General features: G+C 44.6%; 1 protein-coding gene across 1 annotated transcript in view; it reads left to right on the top strand.

Moving 5' to 3' along the window:
• sgcd (sarcoglycan, delta (dystrophin-associated glycoprotein)) overlaps positions 1 to 16,107 on the top strand; it is a 92,731-nt gene extending 76,624 nt beyond the window's left edge. The window contains exons 6-8 of the mRNA XM_018700559.2: positions 4,311 to 4,383; positions 11,934 to 12,057; positions 14,597 to 16,107. Of these exons, the coding sequence (XP_018556075.1) occupies positions 4,311 to 4,383; positions 11,934 to 12,057; positions 14,597 to 14,782 (383 nt within the window). The 3' untranslated portion in view covers positions 14,783 to 16,107. The remainder of the gene's footprint in view (positions 1 to 4,310; positions 4,384 to 11,933; positions 12,058 to 14,596) is intronic.
• Positions 16,108 to 16,613: the final 506 nt, after the last annotated feature.

The raw sequence follows: 16,613 nt of genomic DNA, 5'->3' as shown, positions 1-16,613 counted from the left end.
AGTCGTCCACATCAAAACGTAACCTCTGATACACAATGTTAACGATAGAGCATTATTTGAAACGAGATCAGACGAGAAAAAAACACAAGCAGTGCAACAGAGGAGGGATTCCTCTTCCAGGACGGACAGACGTAGGACAGGGAGCAATCATATACGATAATAACGCTTTACATTGTGAACATTAATGATGAAAATGGTCTGGCAGGACATCGAGCAACTTCCAGGTGCTGCCACCAGATAGGACCTGATCCAGTGTTAAAACCTGGAAAGATGACAGACGACACAAACATGAAGGAAGCAGTGAAACAGTAGCAGCTTCTTTCCTTAATACAAATAGAGGCTGGTTATTAAAATGTATTGAGTATACGCAGTGATTTTTCAGTGGTGTGTTTGTTACAGTACATTTAACTGCAGGACAGTGGAGCATGATGCACAGAGGAGATGAATGCAGGGTTTGGTTTTCGGTTATTGTTGCTCGTGTACAGTCCTCGACTGTTACCAATCACTGAACTGATTCCTGGCGGGCGTTCTGTCTGTGCCTCGTGTGTCTCAGTATTTCATCACCTCTGAGATACTTCAGGCCACGATATCTGATATCTGCCCCTGGTCGACTACGACCACGCACACACACACATACATGGATACACATGGACACACAGCTGCTCACACAGACAGATTAATCTTTAATGGTATCATTTATTTCCCCCCCGACCCCCTCAAACAGGTCCATGAACATGTCAGTGCTGTGACGTATCGCTGCTGTCTGCTTCATATTCAGGCCGAGCCTGTGATCAGAAAATCAGATAAATCAAGTTTTACTCACGAACGAATGGAGTCGTCCCACTCCGCTGACTGAACGCATGACGCGGACAGAATACAAATACAGACAGCCGGGCAAAAATATAAACATCTGCAGTGTCACAATGTCAATAATCTGTGACATTTAATGTGAGTAAATGTCTGGTCTCCAGCCTCTCCATCAGCGTCTGACACACAGCCACAGCCTGACTGATGCTGGAGGCTTTTACACTCACACTGATATCGATGTTTCACTCATCAAAATCTGCTAACAATCAGTCGATAGTCATTTTACATGAACACACAGATGATAAGATTCAGTTAAATCTGCTTTTTAAAAGAAAAACGTCGTGAGAGGAAGGCAGGGTTAAATCAGGTGGCTCAGGAGGCAAATGTCAGATTCAACATTTAACAGAAAACAGGAACAACAACTGGACTTTGTCACAGTGGATCCTCATGTTGTCTCAGAGCAGCTGTGATGTGATCTGTTCGGCTGGGTCTTGAGCGATCCACTGACAAAAACCTCAATACGAAGAACGATCGACAAGAACGCAGGAAGAAAAATCAGAACTTGGTTTGGTTTAGTGAAAGTCTCCAGGATAGCTTTGTTAGCTTTGTAAAGCTAACTTCCCCTTCAGATGAATTTTGGATCAGTTCAGGGACAGAGTGCTTGTGTGTGTTTTGTTATGGATGTGTTCTTGATGTGCCTGCATCTTGGATGTGAAGCTCTTGTTCTCTATAGAAATGGCTGCTGAGATTCATGGGTATTTATTTTACATAAAGTACAGAGGAACCATTTCTCACAGATGAACGCTGTAATCATTTATCTATGATGACTCTGAGATTAAAGCAATCATAAAAGATCAACTTTAACGCAAATTAAGAAAAATAATGATAAAACCCAGGCCCAGCAGCTGGCCTCATTTCAAATTCAAAGATATTTATACATTAAAAGAGGAAAAAAAATCAACTTTCTTGTCACTGACTTTGGCTCCATCGCTGTGTTTGAACTTTCTATATGGGTGATAAAAATGGTGGTTTGAATAAAGTAAAATGACTCCAGTTTTATCCTTTAAACGAGTCAGTTAAGACAGAGTGACAGCCAGAAGCAAAGTAAAGAGCTTTTTGTTCTTTTTATTCCCACTGAGAGCTGGGATTTCTAATGTGAGGCCTCTGTTTTATCTTCACTCACTTTACTGCAGGAAAGAGGCAGTGACATGCACCGAGGCTTCCACTTCACTTTACATCCTCCTCTCTGTACTCTGCCTCAACTGACTCAACACTAGGTATTTAAATGTCACAGAGCTTTCACGAGCCACTGGAAATAGAGAGGTGTCTTTTTATTTTTTTATTTCTTTTCCAAACCCATCAGTTTAGTTTCACTCGTCAGAAAACTGCAGAGATGAATCTTTGAAATTAAAACTTTGACTGGTGAAATGACGCAGTATAACTTGCATTGTGTGTGTTTTACTTGGCATAATTGTTGATTGTGTATAAAAGGAAAGTATTAAACTCTCAGGGCTGAGTTTCATCTTGTCCCTATAAGCAAAATTTCAATTAAAAAAACAGAAAAGCAGGAGAACAGAAGTGCCTCCACCTGTGGCAGTCATTAAGAGGAGAGTTATCTATCCCACATGGGCGAGACGGAGCTCCACTTTGCATAAAGATATTTTACTTCTCTGACTTTTTGACAGGTTGAGCTGTGTGACGAAGAGCTCCCTGGAGGAACCAGAGTGCTGTAAATATCTCCAGACGTCAGGGAAACTCAACCATTAAACTCCCGTTTAATTGAAAAATACTCCAACATGTCAGACTTGTCCTGACACCAACACTCCTGTCCAGGTGGCTTCAACATAAACGACTTGAATGAGAGGAAGTGGCTTGTTTCAGCTGAGCTTGATGTTACATCTTTCTATCTGTATTGAGTTGTCCTGTGTTTCTGTGCTTCCTGTGTGAGTCTGAATCTTGGAGCTCAGTCATTTTCAGTCAGCACAGAAGCTGTTCAGAGGAGCAGCTGCCATTTGTCAGACCAATCAAAGAAAATTGAACAGTTTCTGTTTTTGTAGCACAGGAACATGAAGTCCCCTGTTCTCAATCCTGCCTCCAAAACTCTGATTTGCTCGGATGAAACAGAGTTTTCCCGACTGATTAGAAGCTCTGGGACGGTCCCAGATGGAGTTTCATTCCATGTTTTGCAGAGATGAGTTTTTCTTGGCCTTCTTACACCTTCACACTGTGCTGCTGTTGCTTTCACTAATGCTGAACGTCCATATCGAGTCATCAGATGTTGATTTTAGAAGGCTCACCCTCACCTGTGACCTGTGTCCATCATTCTGAATTTCATCTAAATGCCAACAAATATTACTTTTAACTCGGTTTAACTCTCTGTTGTCCGTCTAACTGAGCAGTGAAAACAGAGGCAGAGTAGTCTGGATTCTCAGCAGCGCCCCAAAACGCTCTGAAACACTGTTAGTCATGGCCATTGATCTGCGCCCGAACGCTTTGTTGATTTGATGTACCTGAATGCCTCAGTTTACTCTGGCTGCGCTGCTGCATCGGCATCGCAGTCAATCAGAGCCTCGGGGTGTGGACCAGCTGAGGATCTGTGTGTGTTTCTATGCTGTGAGTGTGGACTGTAAATCATACTCCAGGTGACAAAGTGTTCCAGCACATTTCTTTCAGCTAGTTTGCATTGGAGACTGAAGATCTACAGCCACAGTGGTGTGTCTGTGAAGCTGTGATAGTTATTAAACATCTGTCACAGCTTATCATCGTCACAACTGCTATCACATGCTAATGTGCTAAAAACAAAGCAATGATCAGTGTTCATTTCCAAACCAATGGCCTCTGATATCGTCCTGATGGTTTGTTTATAACCTCGTTATTTTCTCTTATATAAAACCAACTCCTCAGTCTCAGTCTGTGTGAACGGTGAAACGACACACAGCTGCAAGTGTCCACAAACACAAATGTACCACTGTGAGTTAGAACACCAGCTGTTAGTGTTAAAAACACGCCTGTATCTCTCACACATAAACCTGCTCAAACTCAAGCTGAGACGTCCATGACTGAATATGTTGAAGTCTGAAAACAAAACGTCATAATAACAGTTGGTCTGGACTGTAGAAATAAACTTGACATTCATCATATTAGTGTATTGATAAAGGGAGCCGGCGAATCAAAACACAACATTGAGGTTTAACCTCTTTTCCAAACAGAGGACACATGGAGCAGATTTCAGTGCAGCTCTGAGCTCTGATTCTTCTTTTCCCCTCAGGAATAAATTACGATTTTTAGTTTAAAAACGCCCTCATAATAATGCAGCAGGGTATTCCTCCCCATCAGCTGTGTTATCGGTGAGAGGAGGCAGGCCGAGGGCGGCCGTGCACGCCGACTGGAGCCGTATAGATCGACGGAGTCTCAGAGATTATGTCCATCGATCAGAGAGGAGGGGTTTGTGGTTTCAGCTGACGGCGGCCTCCTGTCTGATGTTCTGTGTTCTGTGATTTCAGGGGCCGAAGGAGCCGTGTTCAGCAAATCAGTGGAGACGCCGCATGTCAGGGCCGAGCCCTTCAAAGAGCTACGGTGAGTCCGAGTGGATTTACTTATTTATTTATTTTTTACAGTGCACAACAACCTCATGGACGCGAGCAGTGAAGGTCACACAGGTCTGTAGACGGAGGCAGACAGGGGTGAAAAGTTAAAAGCTTTTAATAAAGTCAAATACTGATGTTACATGGAGTCTACTTATATATAAACAGAGTACTCTCTCCCTCATTCTCTCTCCTGTTTATTTGCATGAATGAGTATTTGTGGATGTTTACAGAGGATTTGTTGCCTTTCTTCAGGCAGTCAAACTGTGTTTGTCCTTTTTTATTTCGGAGCCCGCTGAGGTTTTCTGCTGCTAAAATGAAGAGAGAGAGAAACATTTAAAAAGTGCTGGTACTGGCTCATGCAATATGTATTATAAGGTGAAGCACAAAATATGGAAGGAGACAATGGAAATTTATACAAATAGCTACTGCTGACCGACCGCTACAGCAGAGGAAACTGAATCTAACATTTTCACTCCCACGAAAATCAGACAATGACAGCACTTTACTGACAGCATTAGAAATAAACTAAGAGATGCAGATGAAGTCAGAGTACAGGAGCAGAAATACAGTTTGTACCATTATGCCAGGTATGTAGATTTATGATGCATGGCTCCATTGATGCATTTGATTCCTCAGTTTCATTTATTGGAGCTTTTTCTTCATGAAAAGAAACGTCAGTTCTGTGTCCACAAATATAGCACTGAGATCATTTCAACCTTTCTGAAGTTGTATTTGCATGTGCTGCCGACTTATCTATTCCCAGTTGGATCAGTTGGACCTTTCAGTTGCATGAGAAGAAACAAGGTGAGATTAACAGAGTCTGATCATCTTAGAGCCCAGTGGCTACATCTTTTGGCAAGAGATGCACTGCTCCTCTGAATCCCCCTCTCTCCCTGCTCATCAGCATCAACAAACATCAGAGCCACACATTCTGTATCAGGGGGGAAGAGATTTATCTGCACAGGCATCAAAAGAAAAGAGAGGAAGAGATGGTGTGATGAAGAGGGAGGAGGAGGGGAGGAGGAAGTGTTGTACTCAGCTGTGTTGTGGTGAAACATGAAGATGGACAGCAGAGCTCGGCACGGTTTTCTGTGTGTTTTGATGTGGAAACAGACGAGACGAGTTCGTCTCTGATCCATGTTTCATTTAGAGTTCATTTCCAGGTCAACTAATGATTATAGAGTCCAGTATCTAGAAGGAGAGAGAGAAATCGACATCAGCCACCGTGTGTGTGGAGATGTAAACAAAGCTGATGCTAACTGGGACCCAAACACACACCTCTGGGAGTCAGGTGCATTTATATGACAGGCTAGGTTAGCTTAGCTTGTCCAACACGTGAGCAGTTAAATGGGGTGGATACAGAGATACTCGACAGAGAATTCATCTTTTAATTTAACCCACAGTGGTTTGGTTTGATGAAGAAACTCTTTTGTGTGTGTGTGTGTGTGTGTGTGTGTGTGTGTGTGTGGGACAGTGTCCAGGTGTCGCAGGTTATCAGCGCTCTCTCAGGTATCATCAGTCAAACTCACGTCACACTGACTGTGTGTGGCTGCAGCCGAGAGTGTGTGAACGTCTCCTCGGTGTAAATGTCTTGTTTATCATCTTACTCCTGTCTGGGATGTCAGACATGATGACTGTCAATCACACAGAGAGAGGGAGGGATGTGTGTGACAGGACAGAGGACAGAGCTGCAGCCCACAGTTAGAAACTCACACTTGTGCATAAGAACATTGAAATATAACAGAACCTAAATGTTCTGGAGGATTCCTGCGGTGACTGTTTTGTGACCGGTGTTCATGTCGACTCAGTCTTTGATCTGAAGAGCAGAAAGAGAAAGAAGAAAATCTAGAAAGAGTGGAGGAAGAAAAAAGAGACGTGAGCGAGAATGAAAGAACAAACACAGAGAAAAAGTAGAATATAAAGAGGAACAGAGAGATGATATGAAGAAAAAGAAGAGCTTTGAGTGAGAAAAGAAACGCAGAGACGAGCGTGACGGGGATTAGGGAAGAGAAGGACTTTGATGACAAATATCTAATAACAGTATTTCAGTGGAGATGAACTGTGATTCATCAATCACTGCCGCCTGCCTTTCAGCACCGTCATTTCAAACAATAAAGAAGTGAAAAAAAGCCCCATCAGCGATGCACAGATCATCTCTGAGCGACGCTCCAAAGCCTCTCATCGTGTGATTGTCCGTATAATTTGACAGAGTCTACGGCGGCGTGCCTCCTCCTCCCCCCGCCCGCCTCGTGTTTATGCATCTTTGGCGACAACCAGCCAATCGAGAATGAAATATGGCCCAAACTATCCAATTATGTCAGAAAAGGGGAGCGAGCTCGTTGGAGCATGGCTAAAATCTAATCTCACTCTAATCTCTCCCAACCCCTTTGGCAGGTAGCAATCGAGGATTCAAATCCTATTTCAGGATATCACATTAACACACACACACACACACAGAGCTGTCAGTTCTTTATGGAAACTGTAACCATCATATCCATCTGCGCTGTAATGCCTTGTCAACAGGATGTGTCCTTGCATCAGACGAACGCCTTTGTCAAAGTAAAACAGCAGCGTGGCTGAATTTCACAGCACACCTTGATTTATGTTCGGACCAATTCAGAGATAAAAGGAATATATATGAAGCAATAAGAAGGAGAGAGAACGTGTGACAGGAAGGGAGGGAAAAAACAGCAGCGAGGAGATTTGTGAGGTGTATTTTTTTCTCGAGGTGAAATGAGATGTGAAGTGTCTCACTTCCTGCCGGAGCTGAAAAGTTTTCACATCATGAAAAGTTTGATAGAGTCACTTTATACTCACAGAAACTCAATCCTGAGAGGTTTGTCCCTCCGCTCTCCCCGTACGGACACTGCTTAGCGCCCTGCAATCTTCTCTGAGATTGAAAGTAGGCCGACACACGGACACACACAGCAGGAGGCTACGTTCAATATCATCCCACACAGATGCAAACTGCTGACAACATGTTATTACAGCTGCAAACAAAGACTCTTCATCTTCCTCTTACAGTCTGCAGCTTCTCTTTGTCTACAGGTTCATATCCAACACAAGGCCCTGTTCATTCAATAGAAAATAAAGACATTTTGTGAAATAACTAATGACTCTTGAGCTTCACAGTTTATTCTTGAAAACAGCTCAAGGTTCGTTCACTCTCTCACGTTTGATGAAGACGTTGATGCCTCTGACTTTTCATCCTGCGCCTTCATCAGGTCGGACTTTAAATGTGTCCAGAAGTTTAATTTGATCCATTCCCACGCTGCGTCTCCGTCCTCCGTCCTCCGTCCTCTCAGCATGAGCGAACAGAGCTGCAGAGTTTTGATCATTAGAGGAGAAGCCGCTGACCGCTGTGGTCCGTACACAGATCAGTGGACGTCGCCTTCAGCTCTGTCGTTTCTTCTTTTCCATCCTCGTCTGTCTCTCTCACCTTACTCTCATTTACTCTCCTCTCATCTTCCCTCTCCATCTTCACCCAGCCCTCTCTCCTCCACCTCCTGCACCCTCTTCTTCTTCTTCTTCTTCTTCTTCTTCTTCATGCCTCAGTCGCCTTGATCTTCCTTTTTTTCCTGTCCTAACTTCACCTCTCCTTCTCACACACATCCTCTCATTCCTCGACCCTTTGCCGTCTCCTCACGCGTCCTCCTCCTTTCTGTTTCACCACAAGAAGATCTCCTTCCTCTTCTGTCCTCTCTAATGTCACAGCGACTCCTTTCTTTTTCCCCCCTCTCTCCCCTCATCATCCTCCACACCCTCAGCTCACACTGATGTAATTGAGAGGACGGTCTGTTCCCCAGAGGAATGTTCGGGTCGTCCACTGGGACGCTCACAAAGCCCCCGCCAAGCAATCAGCTTCGCTCCTATCGGCCCAGATTGCCATTTAACCTATGATTTTCTGCGTGGCACGACAGGAGCCCGTTTCAACTCTCCATGGCTTCTGTATTTATAACACCAAATTGCTCCGACCACTGTGTTCACACCAGACACAAAAAAAAACGGTGGCAAATAATTTAAACGAGGCGCCCTCGCCAAGGACGAAGGAGTCACACGGCGAGCAGAGGGAAAGAATGGAAGCTGACCGCAGGTTTCACACCAGTTTACAATTTCTGTCATGTCAGAAACCTCCAATCATTTCTGTTGTTACGTGAAGGCGGGCGATACGAGGAGGAAGCGTGAAAAGTTATTAACCTTTGATCCCGGTTGTAGATATGAAGCACTGCCAAGGAAAGAGAGAGGATAAGAGGATGTAGAGAAGTGGAAGAGAAAGGAGGAGGACAGGTATTGATCACTGTGGGGAAATGAGGTTGTGGCAGCCATAAAGGAAAGAGGTGACAGGGAAATAAAGATAAAAATAAAAAGCTAAGACAGAAATTGAAGGTGGAATAAAATATTAAACAGATAGAGGGACGGTGGAAGTGTGTAGATATATTACAGCAGTAACAGCTGGGATAGGCTCCAGTGTAACAGTAATAGGCAGGATTACTTCATTACATTCACATGTTGCCTCTATGATGGAGATAAAAAACAAAGAAATGGAGAAAAAAAAACGTGAGACAAAGTTGTAATTCACAGCAGCAGAGTAGAAAATAATACAACCACAGGAGAGAAATATTTCATTTCCTGACTCCCGGAGGAGCAACCTGGGAGAAAGAGGGAGGATGAAAGAGGAGGGAGGCCTGTGGAAGGAGTGATGCAAGTCTGAGTTGTTTTATTTCCCATCCACAAACGCTGAAAACCTGTGTTTCTTTGTAGGGGTGAGAAGCCAGGAACTTTGATCTGAAAGAACCAGATTTGATCAGTGGACAAATATCATCAACGTAGCACAGGTTTACAACTGTATCCTGTCGTTTTCTTCACAACCCCTTCGACCGAGAACCATCAGAGTTTGGTCCCTTTGTTCTCTGGGCTGTCGTGAAGTTGGACTGGAGAGAAGTCCTCTAACAGTCGTGGTTATTATGACAGGATTTGTCTTTGCCAACTCACAGGAAGACCTCAAGGCAAGCTTGGTGACAACAGGGCTTCTCACAGGGCTAGTTGATGAGCGAGTCAACCGCTAATACGCTAGCAAGCCGGGAACAAGCTATCACCAGCGTCTTTCTGTTTTGTTTCGTTTCGTTCAACAGAGTTTTATTTCGAGGAGGGAAAAAGACTCTCTCCGAGCTGAGAGTTGATGAGGAGCTGCAGGAGGTAGAGGCAGTGTTCTTGGATGTTTAAGACTTTCCACCATTCACTTCTGCTTAGAAACCAGAGGTGGGATTAGTAACAGCAGCGTTCAGAGCTTCTCTCCAGTCTAAAGACTCTCAGTATTCTCACCACAACGTCCACGGGATCAGTTTTTACTGCCCTTGTTTTGCAAAGTGTGAGATTAAAGTCTCATTTGTGTTGTACTTAATGTACAAGAGTTCTCAAATAGTTTTGGCTCTAATCTGTTTTTATTTGCCCTCTGGTGGCATCAGTTAGCGAGAATACTAATAGACTGTGTCAGTGCTGTTGACGCAGGCGAAAACACAGAAACAAAACCGGACAGAAACGGGCCGATACACTGACAGACTTGTCTTATCATAAAGACCGAACGCAGCGTTGATAAAAACCTCACTGACAAGGCGTTAGATAATATTTAATTTACACACTCTGTAATTAATATGCGTTGAGGCTTAACCCTCTGTGGGCAAAGAGCACAGGCTGATGCAGAGCTGATTAAAGTTTTCATTTGGAAACTTATTCACTCACTTGTTTTGTCTCTGTCACACTCATCAGCTGTTGGCTGACACTTCCTCCCTCACAGGGGCTTTGAAAGGAGTTATTATCTACTGGACAGATTACTGTCGCACATCAAGACTTTCTGCACAGAGAAAGTTTCAAACTCAGAGTATCTGGGAGCCGGTGGCCGGGTCGTTTCTCCGAGGAGGTTTAGTTTCCTGCTCTTTCCTCCCTCCTGTCAACATCTACCTCTGCTGTGAGCATGACTGCACCACACTCTGCATCCTCTGGAGAATTCAGGTCACCACCGGGATGACTGTTCCCCAAAGCAGCCAGGAGCAAATTCAGAGAGTGACACCAGCAAACTGCAGGGGATTACAGAGGCAGGACGTTCTTCTTTCACTGCTTTCTTTCAGAGTTGGAGATGACTGTTAGGAGCCAGAGTTTGGTCCAACGTGTAGTCGTGTTTGTGTTTGGATATTTGTGGATAAATTGTCAGAGTCACAAACAGGTTCATCAGCAGTCCATATATAAATTATTTGTGCAAACTGTTGTCTGTTATTAGATCTTTATTACTGTCCTGAGCCCGTCAAAGTGTTTTAGAGGCTGATACAGAACGTAATCATTCATTTGAAGCAGTTAACACATTAGTAGATGAATGCTGATGCTGAAACAGCATTTATTTACTTCGACTGAGCTGATGCATCTATTTCATATAAACAACCTTTAATAGCTGCTCCTCATTCAGAACAATGCTTGAGCTGAACACAGTGTGTGTGTGTGTGATATCACTGAAAAAAACCCTGTGGAGAAAATCATGTATTTTGTGCACAACCGCCGTGGTGACAGGAAGACAGGAAGTCTACAGAGACCTCCCCCACAAGTCTGAATCCACTGAAGCATTCTGACACCTTCGCTGCTCCCGGTAAAGATCGGCCCGTGGCTCTGAGTGGTTTTGTCGAGATGTGAAGAGGAGTGGGCTGATTTTTAATCCTCGCACAGACATTTGTAAGCAGCCGCAGCGTGCAGGTGGGCTGAAGTGTTGGAGTGTCAGATCCACTCAATTTACACACCAGTCATGGCGGCGGTCGTCGAGGGGCGGGTGTGTTCTCGAGCTACGACGACCGATTTGAGTGTTGATGTTGAGAGTGAGGGCGTTTTGTCTGGTCCTCGGCAGGGCTGAGAGTTTAAGATATTTCACAATTATGGCTGATATTAGGTTTACACTAAGGTTAGTCATTGTTAAATCAACCTGACATGTCATTTTCTGGCCACTAGGGGGCAATGAACACAGCTGATTCACACTGATACTGATACAGTTCCACAGGAACATGGTCGTTCATTTGGACTCATCAATCTTTTATGGCTCAGTTTTTGGTCTCTACCAGCTCCACTCCTGAGAGAAACATCTGGCTCTTTAGCTGCTAAATGTCCAGCAGCTACTCTCTGAATGTGTCAGTCTGCTGTTTGATGCTGAGCAGGTAGTGGTCAGTGGCTTTATCAGTGAGAGCAGCTGCCTGCTGCTGCTGCTGAACACAGTAAATCTGTGGTGTGAACAGAGAAACAATGAGCTGAAACTGGAAGGTGGTGTCAGACTGAACTGATCAGGTGTTTCTGTTGAGGTGGTCAGTGATGGGTCTCATTACCTGGAGAGTGTTTATATTGTCAGTGATAAAACAGTGTGAGGATGACTCAGTTATAAAACAGTCTAATAAACAGGCTGCTTCAGAACTGTGGTGTTAGTTTAGTCTTGTTAGATTCTAATTAGGCCGTCTGACACAAATCAAATAAAAAAATGAGTCTTGTGTCTTGTGTGTCTTATGTTCCCAGGCTGGAGTCTCCCACTCGCTCCCTGCTGATGGAGGCTCCTAAGGGGATCCAGATCCTGGCCGAGGCCGGGGACATCCAGGCCATCTGCAGGAACGAGCTGCGACTGGAGTCCAAAGATGGAGAGGTGCGTCAGCCAACAGCACAAATGAACTGTTTGTCAGTTCTGGTTTCTGGTCCAACTTGGGTCTTACTCTCACAGTTATGAGAATAATTAACATTGCACAGGCTGAAATAATTGCTGCGATCTGGCAGAGCTGTGACGAGACTAAGAAGAAGCCGTATGGGTCAGATCGATCAGACAGACGACAAAACAAACGTATCTGGAAGAGAAAACAAAGGTAGACTGACGTAAACATCCGTCACAATTTACCCAACTACATCCTGCTTTAAAGGCGAGCTGCCTTTTCCTGGCCATAATTCTAACCAACATTTTTAGAACACTCACTTCCAAATAAAGTTAATAAAGATAATCTGGAAAAACCATTGGCCTGAGAGTTTGAGGCTCAGTGTAGATCTCAGTAATCTCTGTCATCACTGGACAGAAATAACATCCAGTCATGTGAAAATAAGACTCTGAAGCTGCCCTTTAATCAGGGAGAATATAAGACCACATCCACACTGCAAACGAAACAAAAGAACAGGTTCACAGGGTTAAAATATCTGCAGTCACACACCGAACAGTAACTTTCTGAACAGTGTGTAATTATCACCATCAGTTCTCTTTGTTAAATGCAGTTGTGTAACTTCAGACCAGCTCTCTCTCACTCTGAGAGCTGAGAAACTGACTCCTCGTCCTGCGGCCACAGCAGCTGACAGGGCTCCGTCTCAATTCAATATTTCTCCTGTCCAAACTTATTTTTAGCAAACAACAATCCAAACAACAGTCTGCTCCCTCAGCCAACATGGACCAGCACTTTGCTGTTGGCTGGTGGCAGTTTCCCTCATCCTGGCCGTCCAGCAGAGTCTGTCAGAGCCTCACAGAGAAGCAGGAGGATGGAGAGCAGACGCTGGTTCCTCCTTCCTCTGTCCTCTTTCTGTCTTTAACTTTGCTTATTTACCATCTTCTCCCCTGTTTGCTCATCCACTCCTCATGGCTGCCTCTCTCCTTTCATCCTTTCCTTCCCCGCTCCTAAATTCCTCCAACCATCCCCTGATTCGTTACACACATCAGTCCTTCGCGTTCATCACGGTCGGCTGCGCTGATAAAAGGATTTCCCTCCTTAGGTTGCACCAGTCGTGTCATGTCAGATCTGTTAAAATCAACGGCGGAGGATTAGGGAGAAGAAAGTGTTTAAAAGTTTCCCACAAAAACACTTTCATACATTAAGACAGGCTGCTGATATGAGATGGACGAGAGAGAGAGAGAGGCAGTTTGAGGAAGGTGCCCTTGGATTCAGTTTAGTCCAATTAAAAGTAAGCACAGCAGAGGTCTGAGGCCACGCCTGCTCCACATCCTCAGTCTTCACGGCTGTGTGGTCGAAAATGAGGCTGTTGAGCTCACGATGGTCAATTCATATAATTAGAATCACGTTCTCACACTCCATTAGTGTTGCTAATGTCCATTTGTCAAACCTTTGTCTTACACACACACACACACACACACACTCTCCTCAGCCACTGCCACAGTTACAGAAAGGTTTTGGTCATTAGACGCCCACAAACCACTCAAACAGTTTGGATTCCTGAAGCCACTCAGAGTCACCAACTGCCACCTGAATACTCAGCCTGTAATAGTAACTAAAGAGTAACTGTATGCAGGGAACCCAGAGCACTGTGTGTGTGTAAAACCCTGTTGAATTTATTGATCACTGGAATAATCAGGAGCATGTTTGGAGTTTACAGTTTTACCTTTACCTGCCAAAGCTTTATGTTCTTTTGTCCTTCACACTCTCCACACACATGATCATCCACGCACACACACTCTTACACACAGGTCCTCTCGCTGTTTCACGCCGTCCACCCCTGGTGGTGAAAGATTTGTTCAACAGCAGCTGTCTGAGGAAGTCAGCTGAGACTCTGCTTTAAAAGTGTTCCAGGTCATTTGATGGCGATGCCTCCCCAAGGCGCCCAGTAATGGCTCCTTTACCTTTTTATGGCTGGAGAGCTCCTCCTCTCCGCCGGCCAGTGAAACACCGAGCCCTGCATGAGCCCCAGGAGGCTGGGGGGGAGGAGGGGAGGGAGGAGGGGAGGGAGATGGGATTCATGCAGCAGTGGTTTGTGTCTGTGCAGAGGGAGAGAGACAGTTTGTTCCAATCAGTGTGGCGCTGAGGGGAGGGCAGTGAGTGGATGAGTGGCTGTGTGTGGGTGTGTTTCTGTCAGGGTGGCAGAAGGAATTTTCTGGAGTTTTACTTAGTTTTTATTGCTCAGGGGTGAAGAGGAATGACCTGGGAGTCAGCAGACAATAAACATCTTTGCCTGTTTTTTTCCATCTTCACACTCTGATTCCAGATTCCCAGACCTCCTCCTCTTCACCATTTGTAATAGTAATGAGAATAAAAGCAATAAGATAACATTTTAAATGTAAGAACAGACGTTGAGCAGGATCGTGGGAGCAGCAGGAGGCTTGTCATCACAGACCAGACTCTACAGTTCTGGGGGGTCCTGCTGTCCTGACACCACCTTTTTCTCCCAGTCTCATCAGTTTTCTCTGTCCTCCACCTCAGATCTCTCTGGATGCTCGGAGGATCCGCCTGATGCGGCTGCCGGAGGGGAAGGCCTCCACCAGCTCCTCGTCCTCCGGGACCAGGCAGACTGTCTACGAGGTTTGCGTTTGCCCCAACGGGAGGCTTTTCCTGTCCCAGGCCGGCACCGGATCCACCTGCCAGATCAGCAACAATGTCTGCCTCTAGGACTGATAACATACGAATAGGAATCAATACAGAGATCTGCTGAAAGAAAGACAGGCAAAAACAGACGGATGTACACATATCTCCTGCCTGTAGGACCGACTCAGAGCAAACACAGACACATACAAAGACTGCCAGAGCTGATGGATAAACAATCATAGATACTGTACCTTTACAGATACACTGACGCATACACTTTACAATCACAAACACTGACTGATGCTTAGGCTCAACCGATATGTTTTAAAGGACCAGTACCGAAAATTTTGAACTGACAGCTGACATTTGGTGCCAGTATTTCAATGCTAAAACTATTTTTTCCCATAATTTTATATGAGAAGAAAAGCCTTTGAAAGCAGCATTTAGAGCATCATGGGACACTGAACCCCTCCTGAGTCTCATACTCATCAGTCGAAGCTATTTCTACACACAGAGCGCTAAAACACACCGGGCTTTTAAATTGAATTATATGAAGAAAAGAAAAGAAATGTGTTGCATTGCAGGTTTTAACAACTTTTTAATACAACTGAGGTCAAATAGGATTGTTCACCCTGATCATATGACACTGAATGGACACACTAATATTTGATAAAGTATTGGTAATATATCGGTCTGACCCTAACAGTCATACATTACACTGCTATTCATTAATAGCGTACACACATGCAGATGCACACACTAGCTTACAGAATAGATATTTTACCACACACACACACACACACACACACATATACACACTCACACTCTTTGCTCCTGGTAGAAACTGAGAGGAAAACCTCCAGAGATTTACTAGAGGAGACACTGATCTGTTCTCTTTCTCCCTCAAGAGCATTTCAGTACCAGAATCACTAGGGTGATCACCCATGGCAACGCCCCCCTCCCCCCTCCTCACCCGCTCCTCCCTATCCTCTGTTCTTCTTCTCCTCCTTCCTCACCTTCCCTTCTTCCTTCTCCACCACAGCTGATAATTAAAGGGTTTCTGCTTCCCCCTGTCTTCTATGTTAAAGCCCAGGAGGCACACTATAAGCACCTGATGTGAACTGGGTCAGGATGTGAGATGCTATACAAGTCGAACACGTCGCAAACAGCAGTGTCAGTCAAATCACACCAGATCCAGATGTGTGTGTGGGTTCACATTAGGTGCTGTTAGTGAGCCTCTGTGACAGAGCATCTGCAGTGTGATCCTTACTTTCCTTTAGAAAAACAAGTGGATGTTAATGTGGGACATCAGGCCAAACTATGTCGATGCCATGGTCACATCATATCGCATTTTCCCCGACCCTCATTATACAAATCAGCCTCGCAGTGCTGGATGTGGACGTCCAAACACATCCTGTTTTAAATAAGCAGCCCAGTGTTTCCTGTGCCAGGCAGGTTTGACAGATGAAAAGCCCTTATTTTTAATTAAGACAAACTTTAGCTTGAGGTTGACTTTTTATTCTTCTTGTGATATGACATGAACATGGCACAGAGCTTCAGCCTCTGTATATTCAGTGGATAGTTGATTTTATTTCCTGTTCTGACCGTGTGTTTTGTTTTGTCTGCATAAACTCTGTCCATGTTTCCTCCTGACAAACGTGAAGAAATGAACAACCACACACAGAAAAACTGAGCTAATGTCCGCTGGAAGCTGCTTGAAGCTCGGCGGTGGTCACCCTACTTGTTTCTTGCACTGGGACGTTTTAAAAAGAAAAAACAAAGGACAAAAACACACTAACTAATGCGAGCCACTCTGTTGAAAGAGGGGAACTGTGCCTGTGCCTTATGTCGATGCACTTGTGGCAAGAAGAAGCACATCACACAGACTTTCTTTGGCATCAGCGAGTAACATGAT

Source organism: Lates calcarifer, linkage group LG20, assembly GCF_001640805.2.
Source record: "Lates calcarifer isolate ASB-BC8 linkage group LG20, TLL_Latcal_v3, whole genome shotgun sequence".
Lineage (NCBI taxonomy): Eukaryota > Metazoa > Chordata > Actinopteri > Centropomidae > Lates > Lates calcarifer.
Note: the sequence above shows the minus strand (reverse complement) of the source record. Positions and strands in the feature narration are given on the sequence as shown.